Below are 16,970 nucleotides of genomic sequence, written 5' to 3'. Positions count from 1 at the left end.
TGTGATGTCATCAAAAAAAATCTTCCCCCTTTCTCATTCTTCCCTTCTCTTGGTCAAAAGACCTCAGTTCTTTCTACTGAGTCTTCATAGTTCATCTGCTTTTGAAATTGTTGCTGTTGAGTCATTTAAGTCCTGTCTGACACTTTGTGACCCCATCCAGGCTTTTCTTGGTAGAGATACTGGAGTGTTTGCCATTTCCTTCTCCAACTCATTTTACAGATGAGGAAATAAGGGAGACAGGGTTAAATGACTTGCTCAAGGTCGCCCACTAATAAGTGTCTGAGGCCAGATTTGAGCTTAGGAACGTGAGTCATCCTGATTCCAGGGTCAGCACTCTGTCTACTGAGCCACCTAACTAATTGTCTTTTGTGATTTCCTTCAAATTACTGTGGATAGATCTTGGGTGTATTCTACCATCTTCAAGTTTGTTTCCCTTAATTAGATTATGAAGTCTCTGAGGACAGGAACAATTTGTGTTTTTCTTCAAATCTCTTGGTACCTACAAAGGATTTATTAAATGGTTGTTGCCTGAATCTAATGAGGGCAGAGTTTGGAGGGCTTGTCATCTCCAGTATTATAGACATTCTGCATCTCTTCTGATTTGTAAGATTACATTCACTTTTTTTGTGGATTGTGTCTCACCATTGACTTATTGGACTCATTGTTGACTCATATCAAGTTACAAAAAAATAATTAAACATCTAGTAAGAACAAGATAATATATGACAAAGCTAACAAAATGACACCTATCTTACTTACATTCAATGGTTTGAGAACAGTTTATATAGAGAGTTGATAGGAAGGGAAAAATAAATCTGATGAAGTAGACAAGAGCACAACTGTGGAAGGAGTATATACTTTATCTTGGAGGAGAAAACCACTGAAGCATTTAATCTGGGAAACAATATAGTCAGACCCACAGCAGACATTATTAGGCAATATGGTGGATTAGAAGACTTGCTGTTTGCATGATTCTTCTCATACATCTTATAACACAAAAGCTATTAAGATTTAATAGCTGGAAAATGACTGTTGGGACAACTTGTGAGTGACATGAATTCCTTTTGAAATTGTATAGGATTTTATATTCATATCCACTTAATTTCTCCTCATTAGATGTATTTCATTCTTGTAGAATATCAAGCATTTTTTTGATCCTGACTCTGTCATTCTATGTTCTAGATAACCCCCTCAGATTGTGTCATATGTGCATTTGTCAATCATACCACTGTGTCTCAAGTCATTGATAAGAGTGATGAAAAGAACAGGTCAGATCCTTGAGAGACTCTATTTAAAGAGTTCCTTCAATATTGACATAAAACCATTCATATATTTTGGGACCTGTGAGTCAGATACTACCTAGCCCACAAAGGATAGCATGAAAGAGACTTTACAGAATCAAATCTGGGTAAACTTAAGTCTCTATTATTCCTCTGATTTGCTAAACTAATAATCCTGTCATAAAAGAAAATCATAGATTAAGAGCTGGCATGGATCTTGTATGTCATTTTATATAAGTGAAAAAACTGAGAGCTCCCAAGGAAATTGAATAACTTTCCCAAAAATCTTCCACAAGCAGAAAGTGACAGAGACCAACTAGCCTCTAAGGTACCTTTTAACTTTAAATCTATGATGCTATGTTGTTGATTCATCTTTCCCTAAAGGACATTTGGAAACCCTGGTATAGGGCACAATTCACATTTCTGCTTGTTTATAATGTCTTGCAGTGTGAGAGAACGCTGCCTGGAAGAGCAGAAGAGACGGAGGCAGCGGGCCACCAAGAAAATCAGTACCTTCATTGGAACATTTCTGCTATGCTTTGCACCATATGTAATTACAAGGTAAATCAAGATGAATGGGGCTCAGGCCTTTTACTGATTCTGCACCACTAAGGTTTTGTGTGTGTGTGAGAGATTTATTCCCACAAAGACTTACACCAATTTCCCCACATAATAAAAGAGAGAAATCATGAAATAGTGTATAGAGCCAGCGTAGCCTTGTTTCAGTTACCACCTTTGACACATCTCCTGGCTCGCTGTGACTCTGTTCAAGTCACTGAAGCTTTCATTGTCCCAGACAACTTGCAGAGAAGTTTCATGTATACATTAATAGATGAGTTTCCTCACCTCAGAACCCTCTATGTTGGTGAAATCCCAAAGAAAACAAAATAGGAAAAAGTTTAGTTTGGGGAAAGGAACAAAGATGATGATGATGTGAAGATGATTATGATGATAGAAAGGGTTAGAAGAGGATTGAGAGGGCCATCCTTGAGGGAGGACTGAGTTATATAAACCCTCTTGTGGTTTAATCTTATACCACAATCCATTAGGGTTTTTCTTTCTGCTTTAACTAGTTTTATAAATCTACCTAAGCTGATGGGTAATAATATATGCCAATGCAGACTCAATCAACTTGCCCTTACCTCCTTTCTAATATGTACCTTCTGGAGGCATTACCTCTTTCAGGGGAATAACTAATAGAAAAACTCAGGGATTGTCAAGTTTGTATGAAAAAAAAGGGAATCGTGATTTGGTCTCAGATCATAGCATCAGAAGCCACTGTCTCAACTAACCCTGCTAATTTGAATAGAGTTAGAATGGTAGAATTGAAAGAACCCTACATTTGTGGCACAAGGAATTGGATTCAAATTTTGATGCTGCTCATAACTACCTCCATCATCTTGAGTAAGTAACTTGGCTTACCATCTCCAAGTTTCAGTTCCTTCATCTGTAAAAATGACTGAGTTGTGTCAGAAGATTTTTAAGATCCCTTTTAAACCCTGTTTACTGTTGTAAAACAGAGATATGACCAGACACTCCACAGATTTTCAGATAATTTTAGCATAGAGGAAGTAGTACTTACATGTGAGAAGTTAGACTCATATAAGCAGGGCACTTCAAAAAACAATTTGAGAATGAATGCAATGCTACATTACCCTTGTATTTATTCCATTTTTCCTCAAAAATAGACCATGCCTCTATTCTCATTGGGAGTATAATTTCTTTTTAACTAAAATAATTTCCTTATATTATGGAGTCATGGGACTGAGAGTATGTGACCACTGGAAGTCAATTAATCCATTTTCTTTATCTATGCACCTGCCAGCAGACTTGACTGCTCTTTTATATTAAGATATTTTCTATTAAAATAGAGATATCTAAAACTGCAAAAATAGAGGAACTGAAGCAATTATTTTGTTTATGTTGAAAACAATTAATTGACTTTAGTCAAATAACTGTGACAGATTGTTACTCTCCTGTTTTTTGTTGTTCTAAATAGTGGACTTTGCTTTAGCCAAAGATAAAGACCTTGATTTAAAAAGACCAAGATGGGGGTGGGGGTGGCTAGGTGGCATAGTGGCGTAGTGGATAAAGCACCAGCCTTGGAGTCAGGAGTACCTGGGTTCAAATCCGGTCTCAGACACTTAATAATTACCTAGCTGTGTGACCTTGGGCAAGCCACTTAACCCCATTTGCCTTGCAAAAAAAAAAAAAAACTAAAAAGACCAAGATACCCCACTGCAACCTGGGGACATCTCCAGGTTTCTTGATCCATATCTGGCCACCAGTCCCAGATGACTGTTGAAGGAAAAGTGAGGCTGGTAGCTTTGCACAATCCTCCCTAACTTCAATCCAATTCACTTGAATGTCATGGCATCACCTCCCTGATTTCATGTTCTTCTTCAAGAATGAAGGACAAACAACTCTAAATAGTCAATTATTTGAATCCTTTTTATTATTCTTAACAAACTAGTTGTACTGTATAGCCTGAACCAAAGAGAGCTTAAGGGAAAAAAGAATCCTCCCAGCTCTCTGCCCCTCAAACAATTTTGGTATTTAACAATCTATGGAAGTTATTTCAGGATGTCTGACCTGAATTTCCCTATTTAAGCTAATTAACTGTTACCCTGAGAGTCACAGCTTAATGTCTGATATGTATTTAATGAAACCTTGCATAAAAAATTCTCACTCTGTTTTCTGATTCCTCTGTGTTCAGGAGAATTTCAATAATGGGCAAGTTAAGTTTTGGACATGTAAAGTTTAAGACTCTGGGACATTACTAACTTCACCATTAACAAACAAGCATGTCCATGTAAGCATGCACTACCCACACTAGTCTTCCTTTCCCTTTGGATTGGTGGTTTTCATTTTCTAACTAATTCTTTTCTCAAACCTCTAATTACACATTCTCTGAAGTGTAATGCAAGTGTCTAAAAAGGATGTGTTAGGGTGTTATCTCTCTAACAATATACACTTGCAAATAATTAAGGTTCTCCCCAAATCATCAGAATAGAACATCAAAGCATTAAGGCATTTGATGATCCAATAGCACTATTATTGTGTTTTTTCTAAGTAATGGAATTATGTAGATGGTAGAAGAATTTAATATATATGTGGTTATGAAATATGAACATTATATTTATAAAATGTCTTCTTTTCCATTCTAATGTTTCATGAAAATTGAAAATGTCAATTTGGACATTTATTTTCTTCACAAATGCAAAATAAATTTTTAAAGTATTTTTGGAAGATTGCCTCACATGGAATTTATGTCTTTGTACTTTGTTATATGCAGTATGATAGAACAAGTCATGAGAGAAGATACGACATCAGGCAACTTAAGTTTTTTAATAGTTTTAAAAAAATGTCTATGGTTGATTATTAATATTACTTTCATGCTTTTCCAGATATAACCTCCCCTTCCCAGAGAGCTATCTTTTGTAACAAAGAATAAAAAAAGGATAAAAAAAAGCAGTTCCCCCAAAACTAACCAATGAAATACTTAAGTATGATAATTTGTATAATTAATATTCCTCAGCCAGTTTCTATTAATGAAAAGAAGAGCAGGAGGTGCATTTCAGGGACAAAATTGGTCATTATATTTACATGACATTTAATTTTAGCCTTTTCCCTTACACTGTTACCATAGTTTTATTGATTATGTTCACTTTATTTTGTGTCAGTTTTTCTAAGTCTACTATTGCTTCTCTGAATTCTTTATGGGAGCTTTCTTTTTAATTTACCATTTCCAGTGTAGTACTCTGAAATGAAACACTATTGATCAAAGAATATCCAATAGCATTTCAACATTGGCATTGAATAAATATCCAAAGGATTTTGAATTTAAGTTCTCCACTAGCACAGTGACTTTCTCTTTTAGTGATATTGCCAACTTTTCAATTACTCAGAATAGAAATCCAAATTATCTCCAGGTCCTTCCCTTTCTTAATGTTGCTTTCCCCATCCAATCAGTCTACAGTGTAAATCACTTTGTAATACAGCTAATAGGCAGCAGAACCAACATTTGAACCCACAGTTGCCAACTCAACCCAATGGTCATGGGTAACAAGACTAATTAATGCTTCTGAGTTCTTCCCCTTTTCCTTGAAGAACTCTTTTTCTTCCGAACTTAGTGGACCAGATGAATTTCAATAATAATCACTCCTGATACTTAGATAGTCTTATGATTTTGTATAGCAAAAGAATTCTAGAAATGTTTGTTTCATGAATAATCCTCTCTCATTGTCAGCTCCTAATTGCAGATAAATTGATGGACACTTAATGGATTGTATATCTTGTGAAAGATAAAATGATTCTGCTAATGGGAAGGTGAAAAGACAAGAGAAAAATGAACTTCTTTGGAGGCTATTTCAACAGACCAGGTTAGAGGGTGAGGTTCCAAACTAGGATAGTGACAGTGAGAATAGAAGGGAAGTAACATGTTGAGAAACAATGTCAAGGTAGAATTGAGAAGATTCAGTTACATAAGCTAGGAAGAGCTGAGAAATGAAAAACTGATATTCAAGCAAGTTTCCAGGCTAGTTGAATGGCTAGATTGTAATGGTTTTAACATATAGAACATATAATGGAAACAAGTTTTTTTCTAAAGACAGTTTATTATATAAAGTCATGAAGTCTTGAACTATAGCTGATTAATATGTATTTCCAGCTATCTTTTTATTATATAAATATTTTATTTGTTTTCCAATTATGTAGAGTAGTTTCGACCAATCATATTTTGGTATGGTTTTGAATTTTATAATTTTTCCCCTCCCCCCCAACAGAAGGCAATCTGATCATCTCTTCATTGTTTCCATGATAAGCATTGATCAAAAATGAATGTGTTGAGAGAAAAAGAACACATCCTTAAGGAAGAAATAAAATATTAGAGACAGCAAAATTATGTAGTACATAAAACAACTTTAAAAAAATTAAAGATAATAATCTTTGGTCTTCATTTAAACTTCACCATTCCTTCTCTGGATATAGATGGTATTCTCCATCACAGATCCTCTAAAATTGTCCCTGATTATTGCACTGGTGGAGTAATAAGCAAGTCCATCAAGGTTGATCATCACATTGTTGTTAGAGTGTATGATGTTCTGGTTCAGCTCATCTCACTCAATATCGATTTATGCAAGTCTTTCCGGGTTTTTCTGAAATCCCATCTCTCATAATTTCTTATATATATTACTATACCACAATTTGTTCCAATTCTTTGCCACCACAAACAAAGCTGCTATGAATATTTTTTTGTACAAGTAATGTTTTTACCCTTCTTCATGATCTCTTCAGTGTATATAGACCCAGCATCGATATTGCTAGATCAAAGGGTATGCACATTTTTATTGCCCTTTGGGCATAATTCTGAATTGCTCTTCATTAAGGTTGGTTGAGTTCACAGCTCCACCAACAATGCCTTAGTATCCCAGATTTCCCACATCCCCTCCAACACTTATCATTATCCTCTCTGGTCACATTGGCTTATCTTGAGAGGTAGGAGGTTGTGCTTCAGAGATGTTTTAATTTCCATTTCTCTAATCAGTAATGATTTAGAGAAATTTTTCACATTATTATAGATAGCTTTGATTGGAAACAAGTTTTAAGAGTGGTTGAATTTAAAATATCCATGGGATGTGCAAATAGAGCTGCCCATTAGGTAGTTGGTAAAGCAGATCCAGATCTCACAGGAGAGTTCGAAGCTATAGGTGAAGATTTGGTAATCATTCTCATAGATGTGATAGTGGAATTTATGATAGTAGATAGGATGACCTAGAAAGAAATGGGAGAGAACAAAAGAAGAGGGTCAAGGACAATACCTTGAAGAATACTCATATTAAGGAACAGGATGTAATCTGAAAACACAGTTGGAGAAGCAGGAGTGTGTTGTGTCACAGTAGCTAGGGGAATGGGAAAGCAGTGCTAAGAGAAAGTGAAGCCAGATTTCAGAAGGTTAAGGGGTATATAAGGAAGTGAAGTTTAGCAACTAGACAAAAGAATAGGGGAAATGATAGAAAAGCAGGTTGTTGGGGAAACAAGTCAACGTTCCCTCTCTCCTCTGCCTCCCTCTCCCCTAGCCAAGTATAACGCAATTAAAGGGCATCACAACCAACGTTTTCTTCTGATTGGAATAGGAGAAACCTGAGAATATTGAAGGTATATGAGACTAGTGGAAAGGAAGAGGGATATTAAAGATGGAAGCAAGAAAGAAGGGGAAATTGATGGAAAAAAATCCTAAAAAAAAGGTGACAGGCAATGGGACCTAGCAGCATTTTAAATCTTTGCTAGTGTTTGGATGAATAAATCACAAGAGAGGTTTGTTTTTTCCTGCTTTTATTTAGTGATGGAATAGTGTTTTTAATCTTTCTTGAACTAGTAACAAAGTCATGTTTTCTGCTACCACCTTTGAAGGATATTACTGTCTCTGCTGCCTTATGGATCATTATAGATTAGTACCCCACCAACATTTAGAACAGTGTCAGATACATGGTGGGTGCTTAATAAGTGTTTATTGATTGATTGGCATTTCACCTCTAAATAGAAAGCTCTTCAGTAATACTTTATACAGGTCTTTTATGACACTACTGTAGGCAGAGGAGAAAACAAAATGATCCTCTTTACCCTTATAAAATGCCCAGTACTTATGGAGCAATGAAGGTGTTAATTTACTTGCTTTTCCCAGTTCATTCAGATGCCCACATCAGGGTGTATCTCCAAGATGAAAACCCTCAGCCAGTTTTGTTGGGCTAGATTTATCTTCTTTTTCTTTTCCTAAAGTTTTTGCCATCACATTTTATGGTTTGTTTCTCTCCAAGTGACAGGAGTCTGTCCCAGTTAGGTCATCTGTAAATACATTCCTGTCATTTGGGACTCTTTTCATTAACAATTCTGTGAACAAAGAAATGAATGGGGTACCTGCCATCGACCATTGTGGTGTCAATCAGCAGACATCAGTCAACATTCAACACAATCTTGGTAATGACTCTGACAGTGAAGCCTGTCCATCAATGACACTGCTGCCTACAACTGTACCTCTTTCCCCAGGCAACTTTGAGAAGGACTGGTCATGTAATTGCTTCTCCAAATCAATGCAGCTGTGGGAATTGTTGAGAGTGGGATGAGAAGGATGATTGTCAAGAACAGTGACTGTGGCAGTACAGAGCCTGGGAACCTTGCTGCTTCCTGCATGTGATTGAAGGCTTTGCTCAGGTTCACAGAATCTTACATTTTAGGGATCGAGGTAGTGACAGATCCATCTCCAATTTCTTCCATCCCCATATCTTACAGATGAGGAAACTGACACTCAGAAAAAGTAAGTAATTTGCCAAATATCACCTAGTATCAGAATATAGATTTAAGCCCAGGTCTTCCTGGGCAGCTCTACCACACTGCTTCGCAGATTTTCAAAATGCCAGGAGGAAGCACTGTCATCATAGGATCACTGATTTCCATTATCTCAGAATTAAGAGGGATCTTGTAGACTATCCATTTCCAACCAAACCTGGAAAAAAATCCTCCAACACCTTATGGAACAAAGGGCGTTGAGCCTTTGCTTTAATGCCTAATGCTGCTCTGCCCATTCCTCCTATAGTCAACTCTAATTTTTAACCATTTTCCTTTACATTAATCCTTAACATGCTTCTATGCAACCTCCGTCTATTGTTCCTAGTTCCACTCTTGGGCCAACCCTTCATAATTCTAGCTAGAGTTAGAAGGATACTCAGGTCATTTGGTTGAAATCTCTCATTTCATAGTTGAAAAACTAGGGGCATGGGTATATTGAATGATTTCCCTAAATTCACACAGAAATTAAGTGTACAAGTTAAGATTTGAAGCTGGTTTACCTGATTTTAGAATATTGCTCTTTCCAGAGGACCAGGGAAAACTGTGATATTCCAAGGAGGTATCAAAGATACATTTTTCCTTCAAGTCTTCTTTAGGTTAAACATTCCCCTTTATTTTAGTAACTCCTACAACACAACTTCAAGAATCTTCACCACCTTAGTTACCCTACACTAGCTGCCCTGCAGCTCAAGATTGTATTAATTTCCAGTATTTATTTTTAAAGAATTCATTGTTGATAGAATCTCAGAATAGAAAGGCACCAGTGCAACTATCCAGTCACTGCTGAATCAGACTTTTATACTATTGATCATTGAACTATTTCTTGAGTGCTTCCAGTAAGAAAGAGCACTCTCACTGTTAAGGCAGCTTGTCCATTGTAGCAGTGCTTGAATTGCTGGGACCTTCCTTTAACTTCTCCTTTCCTACAGCTTATCCTTCAGGGTACATGGATAACAAAGCACCCCAGTCACTATTCTTTTCTGCTCTGTAGGACAGATCCTTTGCCCTAAGAAAAAAAGTGTCTTTTCTCAAGTGATCTCTTGCAGCCTTTGACTGTTGATCACTCTCTCCTCCTAAATAATTATTTATTCTCTAGACTTTCAGGACACCACTCTCTCCTGAGTTTCCTGTTACATATCTAACTGCTAATCATCTCCTTTGCTGGATCTCTTCCAGGTGACACCCTTTAACTGTCATTGTCACTCAGGGCTTTATACTGGATCTTCTTCTCTTCTCCCTCTGTACTACTTTACTTGGCTATCTCTTTGGCACCCATAGATTTAATTATCATCTTTATGCTAGTAATACTCTAATCTGTTCTGCCTTAAAATCTCTGCTAACTTCCAGTCTCAGATCTACAATTGCCTTTAAGATATCTTTAATTTGATGTCCAGTTGACAAATTAAATTCAACATATCTAAAACCTAATTAATTAGATTTTACCCTAATTCCCCTAACTCTTCAACTTACACCTATTCTTTTTTTCTGTACATTGCCATGCCATCCTTCCAGTCTTGTAGGCTTGTGATTTGGGTGTCAACCCCCCCATATCCACTCTTTTACCAAATTCTGTCAATTTCCCCTGTCTATATTCTCCCCCTCTCAGGGGTCACATGATCCGAGACAGACCCTGATCAATCCATGCCTGTACTATTTCAGTACCTACTGGTGGGTCTGCCTACTTGAAGTCTTTCCCCACTCCAATCAATCCTCTATTTAAGCCCCCAAAGTGAAAACCTAAAGTCCATAGTCAGTAAACTCTAAGATCAAATACAAAATCCTATTTGGTGTACAAAAGTCCATTATAACCTAGCTACTCCTACCTTTCCAGTCTTCTAACCCTATAGTTCCCCATATAATCTAGTAACAGTGACCTCTTGGTTGTTCAACAAATAAGATACTTTAGTTCTTGGTTCCAACAATTTCTCTGATTATCCCCAGTGCATTTGAAGCCTTCCTTCTTCATCTGTGTGTTTTGGCTTCCTAAGTTTGCCTTTAAGTCCCAGTAAAAATAAATTTTCTGTGGGAAACTTTGTGTCCCCTTTGTTAATTTTTGAAACTTCCCTTTCTTATTTATTTTCCCAATACTTAACACAGTTTCTGTTAGCCTGGCACCTAATTTGTGGAAATAGACAATTCCCATTGAATATAGGGCTGAATTATGATAGAATTTACATTTTAGTCATAGGAGGTCATTTTCGTTTTGTTTTCTCTACTTAACGAATTCATGGTTACTATCCTGTTTAATCTGAAAAAAAAACCCAGTCATAGATTCATTCTTTGGAATCATCACTCTGTTATTGAGTCAGGACTTATTTATTAGTGCTCAGAAAAATGCAAAAAATGCAGAAACATAGGGCCTATATTCAAGAAACTTGATGTAGGATCTTACAAATTTAGGCTTGATATTAGGAAAAATTCCTAGCAATAAAGTAAAAGAATAACAGGTTGCTTTGGAAAATAATGAGTTCCTTTCATTGGTAGTCTTTAAACAAAGATAACCCCTTGAATACATTATAGAGAAAATTCTTTTTGAGATATGGATTAAACTAAATTGGGATAGTTATGAGTTCTTTGGTAGGTCAGGAAGTTCTCTTTAAATGAGTCTTGTCAAGTGTCATATGCCTAATTAGGTGACATCTCCTCTGGTTAGGTAGCCTAACCATACATACATATGTTTGTGCACATATACACCATTGCCTTGCAGCCCCATGGCCAACTTTGATTTTTCCTCTAATAAATAAATTATATACTATTAAATATAAATATTTATACTCTGAAAATGTTACAGCAGCAATGACTTGGATTGAAAAGGAAAGAGAGAAAGTGAGAAAGGAAGAAATGCAGTTACCTGGAATCTATGTGTCATTCTGACACATTGTCTGTCTTTTTGTTATCAGTAGTGCTTCTGTCTTAAGAGATTTATACACTCTTCATCAAATAGGAATTTGGGGATAATCTGTCCTCATTTAATGATCCATGCCTTTTGATAATTTCTCTGCTGAAGTTAAGAAGTTTGACTATCCAATTATAGATACTCCAATATAGAGTGATGGACTTTGGGTCAAGTAGACCTGGGTTTAATTTCACCTCTAGCATTTGCTAGCTAAATAACTCACTGAACTGTTCTGTTTTCTCATCTATAAAAGCAGAGATGATAATACCTGTTTAATAACTCCAACACTGGGTTGTTGAATGAGATCATACCTCCATACTCTTTGCAAATCATTAGTACCAATGTATAAAGGTAAACTAGTATTATTTAACAGTGTTTACAGTACCAGACATCATGGAAATACATCTAGACATTACATAGCCACAGTGTTCTGGTTTTGAGCCATGTTTTTTTTTTTTCTATATGGATTATTTTAGATGATTTTAAATTAGGTCATTTTCTTTTAAATGCATCACCCCCAAAACAAACTTTTGATAAATTCAAGCACCCTGATATGACTTTCTAGTTTAATCTTCTATAGCCGGAAACCTGCATTCTTAGGTACCCAGGAGGGATATCCTGGGAAGCATGAATATTGACATTCAAAGAATTTCCCTCTCATTTGTTTCATAGAGCTTAGATTTGGGATGAATGATGCCTTTCTCTAGATCTTCTGAAAATGTGACCTGAAATAGAGGCAGAAATAACTATACTTTGTTTCTCACTTTTATTTCCCTTAGACAAAATTAGCTATCTTGGTATGGTCCCATTGCTGCCTGCATAATTCTGGCTATGTGTGGTCTTCATATCACCAAGGCAAGCTACCATTTGTGTTTTGGGAGAAAAAAACTAAATGCCTCACTCTGGGGATTACCATTGCCCTCCTCCACAAGGGAACATTAGTCAGTGGGAGACACTTTTCTAAATTTGTTCTCATGATGTAATATGATGAGAATGATAAATGTATAATAGGTAACCTAGGTGAGAGAATATGCTCTAGGGAATACATGCCCCTTATTCTTTTAAAAACCAAATCAATCTGGTTCTCATTGATTACCCAACAATAGGGCCCAGTTCAAGCCCCCTGGTCATTTTTGAGCCCAGATTGTATAGAGTAAATGAAAATAACAACTAATTCTGTTTTAGCAGAAATGCTGGTGTTATTCAGTGTTGGGGATGTGACATGGTCAAATCTGGGTTTTATGAAGGTCCTTCCGTGATTTTTCCTTAGTGAGAATTTTTCCCAGTGCTCAAAGACATACTCTGTGAAAGCAATTAACTAGAAATAAAGTTGGTTCCTATCAACTGAGGAATGACAAAGAGGAAAACAAACTGCTATTTGAGTATCATGAAAGACAGAACAAGGACTAAATTCTAGATTCTCCTGCTAGAATGATTTATTGTTGTTGTTGGCTAGGCAAAAGAGACCATTCTCTGCTTCATTTCTAACCTAACCTAATCTCTGAATGGGTTTGCCTCAGTTAAATTGAGACCTGTTAAAGACTCTAGCTTAAAAAGGTCCAGGTCTCCTAATGGACTGGGGAGAAGGGCAACTCCTGACCTATGTCTTGCCATTGGACCCAGATGGCTCTATCACCTTTGTGATGTCACTGGCCCACATTAAGACTGAAGGACAAATAATAACAAGGGAAAGCCCAAAAGAATCCTTTTCTTTCAAATCCTGGATTTTCAGTCTTCCTCCCTTGCTACCCTATCCCTACCCCAAGAATTGGTTCTGGTTTGAACTTAAACAGAATTTCACATTGGTATTTTTTGACTCATGTTTGGGGCTCATACTTTGCAATCCAAGACATTTAGATCTGTACTTTTATCATTGGAACTTCACAACAATGCCATTACATTAGCTATACAGCAGAGAGAGACAGACAGAGCCTTTACATATACATGGTGCTATCTTAGAATCATAGACAGTAGAACTAGAAGAGACTTTAAAGGACATGTAGTCAATGTCTCAACTTGTTAGGTTATTATGGTGTGCTAGACAAATAGATTCAACACTTTGAATATGGTAGGCACAAGAAAGTCCTTGCCCCCAAGGGGCTTACAACTAATGGGGAAGACAACATGTAAGCAGCTACATACAAAGTAGACTTTATACAGGATCAGTTAACAGTTAACAGCAGTTAACAGAAGAAAGGCAGTAGAACTGAGATGGATTGGAGAAGGCTTCCAGGAAAAGAAAGGATTTAATTGTGATTTAAAGGAAACTGAAAGGGGCGGCTAGGTGGCTCAGTGGATAAAGCACCCGCCCTGGAGTCAGGAGTACCTGGGTTCAAATCCACTCTCAGACACTTAATAATTACCTAGCTGTGTGGCTTTGTGCCAGCCACTTAACCCCATTGCCTTGCAAAAACCTAAAAAAAATAAAATAAAATAAAATAAAGGAAACTGAAATTAGGAGATAGATTGGAGAAGAGATAGTATTCCAGGCATCAGGGAAGCCAGAGAAAATGTAAATTGAGAGGTGACATGTATCTTGTCTCTGAATAGTCCTGAGGCCAGTGTCACTAGATCGAAGAGCACCTGTGGTGTATTAAATGCAAGAAGACTGGAAATATAGGACAGGGTTATGTTATGAAAGTCTTTAAATCAATAAGCAGAGCATTTTTTTTGCTTGATCTGAAGGCAATAGGGAGCCTTTGGAGTTACGGAGAAGGAAATGTGACATGGTCAATACTGGGCTTTAGGAAAATCACTTTGAATGGCTAAATAGAGAAGAGATGAAGTTAGTAGACAGAAAAAGGACTAGAATTCAGAAACCTTTCTTTGAACCTTTTTTTTCTTTGACCCATCTTTAAAATGAAAAATAGAAAGAAAGAAAAACCAGAGTATCAGAGAAGATTGACTAAATCTATATTATTAGTTTGTTGGAAAACCAGGGACAGAGATGCATGTAGTGCCACAGCATCCCATTTTTTTTTAACAGACGAATCTAAAGAGATATTACACAGTTCCTGCAACCCCAAGGCTACCCAGCCGGTTAGCACAGGAGGAGAAGTGAGAATCTATGTATTTCCTATGAAGAAGGTCCCTTCTATGGTGTTCTCTTAGTGAGAATTTTCTCCCCATCATTCAAAGCTACCCTGTGGAAGCAAAGAACTAGAAATATTGTTAGTTCCCATCAGTTGAAGAATAACTGAGAGGGAAAACAAACTGCTTTTTGAATGTAATAAAACTTTGAAATGATACAATAAAAAAGGGCAAATAGGGGAAATTCAAAAAAATGGGAAGATCTGTATGAACTTGATTTGGATTCAAAATGACCCTGGTTATATTAACTATAGCACACCTCTCTCACTGTGGCAGTTTAGTAGTAGGGTAGAGAAGGCTGGTTGTTGTACATACTGTCAGACTAGGTCACTCATTGTGTTGGATGGCTTGCCTTGATTGCTTTACTTTGTTACAAAGGAGGATTCAGTCTGGGCATCGTGGAGGGAAGGGGAAGAAGGAGGAATTTTCTGAAATAACCATGTTGCAAAAACCAAAAAAAAATTTAAATAATTTTTCCCTTTATTTTCAGGCTGGTAGAATTATCCTACATTGGCCCCATCAGTTATCATTGGGGAGTCTTCTCCAAGTGTTTGACTTACAGCAAAGCAGCATCAGACCCCTTCGTGTACTCTTTATTAAGGCATCAGTACAAGAAGAGCTGGAAGGACATACTGAACAGGATTCTCAAAAGAGGTTCCATCAATTCCTCAGGCCTCACAGGGGACTCGCACAGTCAAAACATTTTGCAAATCACAGAGTGAAGGAAGGTAGTCCAGTTGTCAGAGTAGAAAGTGGAAGCATGGATGGGAGCCAACAGGGAAGACCTAGATACTGACTAAAACCCCATCATCAGCTCACCGCCATGCAAAGCACCATATTCATCAATTTGTGGCTCGTCTGCTTTCCTGAGTGGACTATGTCTCACTGCTGTTTGTGAAAGCAATGGCCAAGAATGACACTGGAAGGGTTTTTTCTGTCCAGATTCTTCCTGAGGGCTTGATTTAGCTTCCGGAACCCCTGGAAGCAGCGGAGCAGTTGGACCAAAGTGTAAAGTCCTCCCAGATGGTCCCAGACCACGGGCACTGAAAGAAGGTGGTCATTTATCTCATGACTGGACGTTATCTCAGTTCACTCACTCACTCACCAGTGGGGATTGTGTTCAGTGTTGTACTTTTAAAAAATAATAATCATAGTTGATTCTCAGTATAACAGACCAGACACACAGAAAGGGAGATGATAGGAGGAATGCATCATGGACCCAGGTCTACAGTCATCACTATTTGTAGCCGCTATGATAAGCATAAATAATGCTTAATAGTTTCCATCTACATTCATGCAAATTAGTTTGGGAAAATTTTTTAATTGTATCATATGATTAGTCTTGAGCTTTTGTTTTCTAAATCAGCTGTCAGACTTAAGTTTCATTTCATCCCCATTTCCCTCATTCCCTATGTGTATCCAACCATCCAAAATCAGTCTGTTTGGGTAGACAGTACCTTAGTGTAACAATAACTTAAGTTTATAGATGACACCTTAATTTAGTCCCATTTGAATGGACTGATTCTAAGCTAATTTCTTCTGACTTTGTATAGTAGCCAATTTGACTCTAATTTAAATTGAGTCAAATTGAGGGACCATTACTGACACTTTCTCCATTTACAATAATCCCGAGTTTTCAGGAAGTGTGGCAGCTTCATCCTACCCAGTGACACTTCTCATTTGGTACTTTCAAAGAGGCAAGTGGGAGAGAACTGGTTTTACTTTTTTCATTTTAACTCTTAAAAAATTATCTCTAACTTTGAAAACAAGGATTATAATTTATATTTACCTGTTTGCCGGTTACCTTTGCTAAAGGTGTCCAGAATTAAGCATAGGCCAAGAATATGGCCACAGCTGAAACCATCCATAGGCTTAGGCCAAGAATACATCCACAGCTGAAACTCTCAAGGGAAGCAAACCTTCAATCCTGTCCCTAGTCTTTGAATCTCCAGTAGTTGTGTCTTCACTAGTGAATTTGATGAGCATGAACCAAATTCACCCCAAATATTTTTCAGTCTCACTTAAGGACCTCTGATGTTTTATATTTGGGCTTCATAGGTCATACCATAATATTAGATCCCAGGTAGCAATGAACTTCTATTTCTTAAACCAAGGAATAATAAACTTGTTACTCCACCCTGTCCTGAGTAGAACTGACATCCATTATTGAATGAAATTCTTTGATATTGTAGATGTGTCTGTATGATGTAGCTAAAAACAGAAGAAAAAAATGACTTAAATTTCTGAATTTAAAAAAATTAAAACTTAAAATTTAAAAATCCCTCATAAATGACTACATGAATTCAAAAACCATGAAAAAACCCTCATGTTAATGTGGCACTTCACAATTTATCCTCATA

At 36.9% G+C, this 16,970-nt stretch overlaps 1 protein-coding gene across 1 annotated transcript in view; it reads left to right on the top strand.

Annotated features, from left to right (window-relative positions):
• The window catches only part of GPR26 (G protein-coupled receptor 26), a 33,790-nt gene extending 17,897 nt beyond the window's left edge, over positions 1-15,893 (top strand). Inside the window, exons 2-3 of the mRNA XM_074231884.1 lie at positions 1,728-1,841; positions 15,101-15,893. Coding sequence (XP_074087985.1) covers positions 1,728-1,841; positions 15,101-15,332 — 346 coding nt within the window. The 3' untranslated portion in view covers positions 15,333-15,893. The remainder of the gene's footprint in view (positions 1-1,727; positions 1,842-15,100) is intronic.
• Positions 15,894-16,970: the final 1,077 nt, after the last annotated feature.

The sequence above is a fragment of the Macrotis lagotis genome, chromosome 4, assembly GCF_037893015.1.
Source record: "Macrotis lagotis isolate mMagLag1 chromosome 4, bilby.v1.9.chrom.fasta, whole genome shotgun sequence".
Lineage (NCBI taxonomy): Eukaryota > Metazoa > Chordata > Mammalia > Peramelemorphia > Peramelidae > Macrotis > Macrotis lagotis.
The sequence above is the reverse complement of the archived record's forward strand: the minus strand, read 5'-3'. Positions and strand labels throughout refer to the sequence as shown.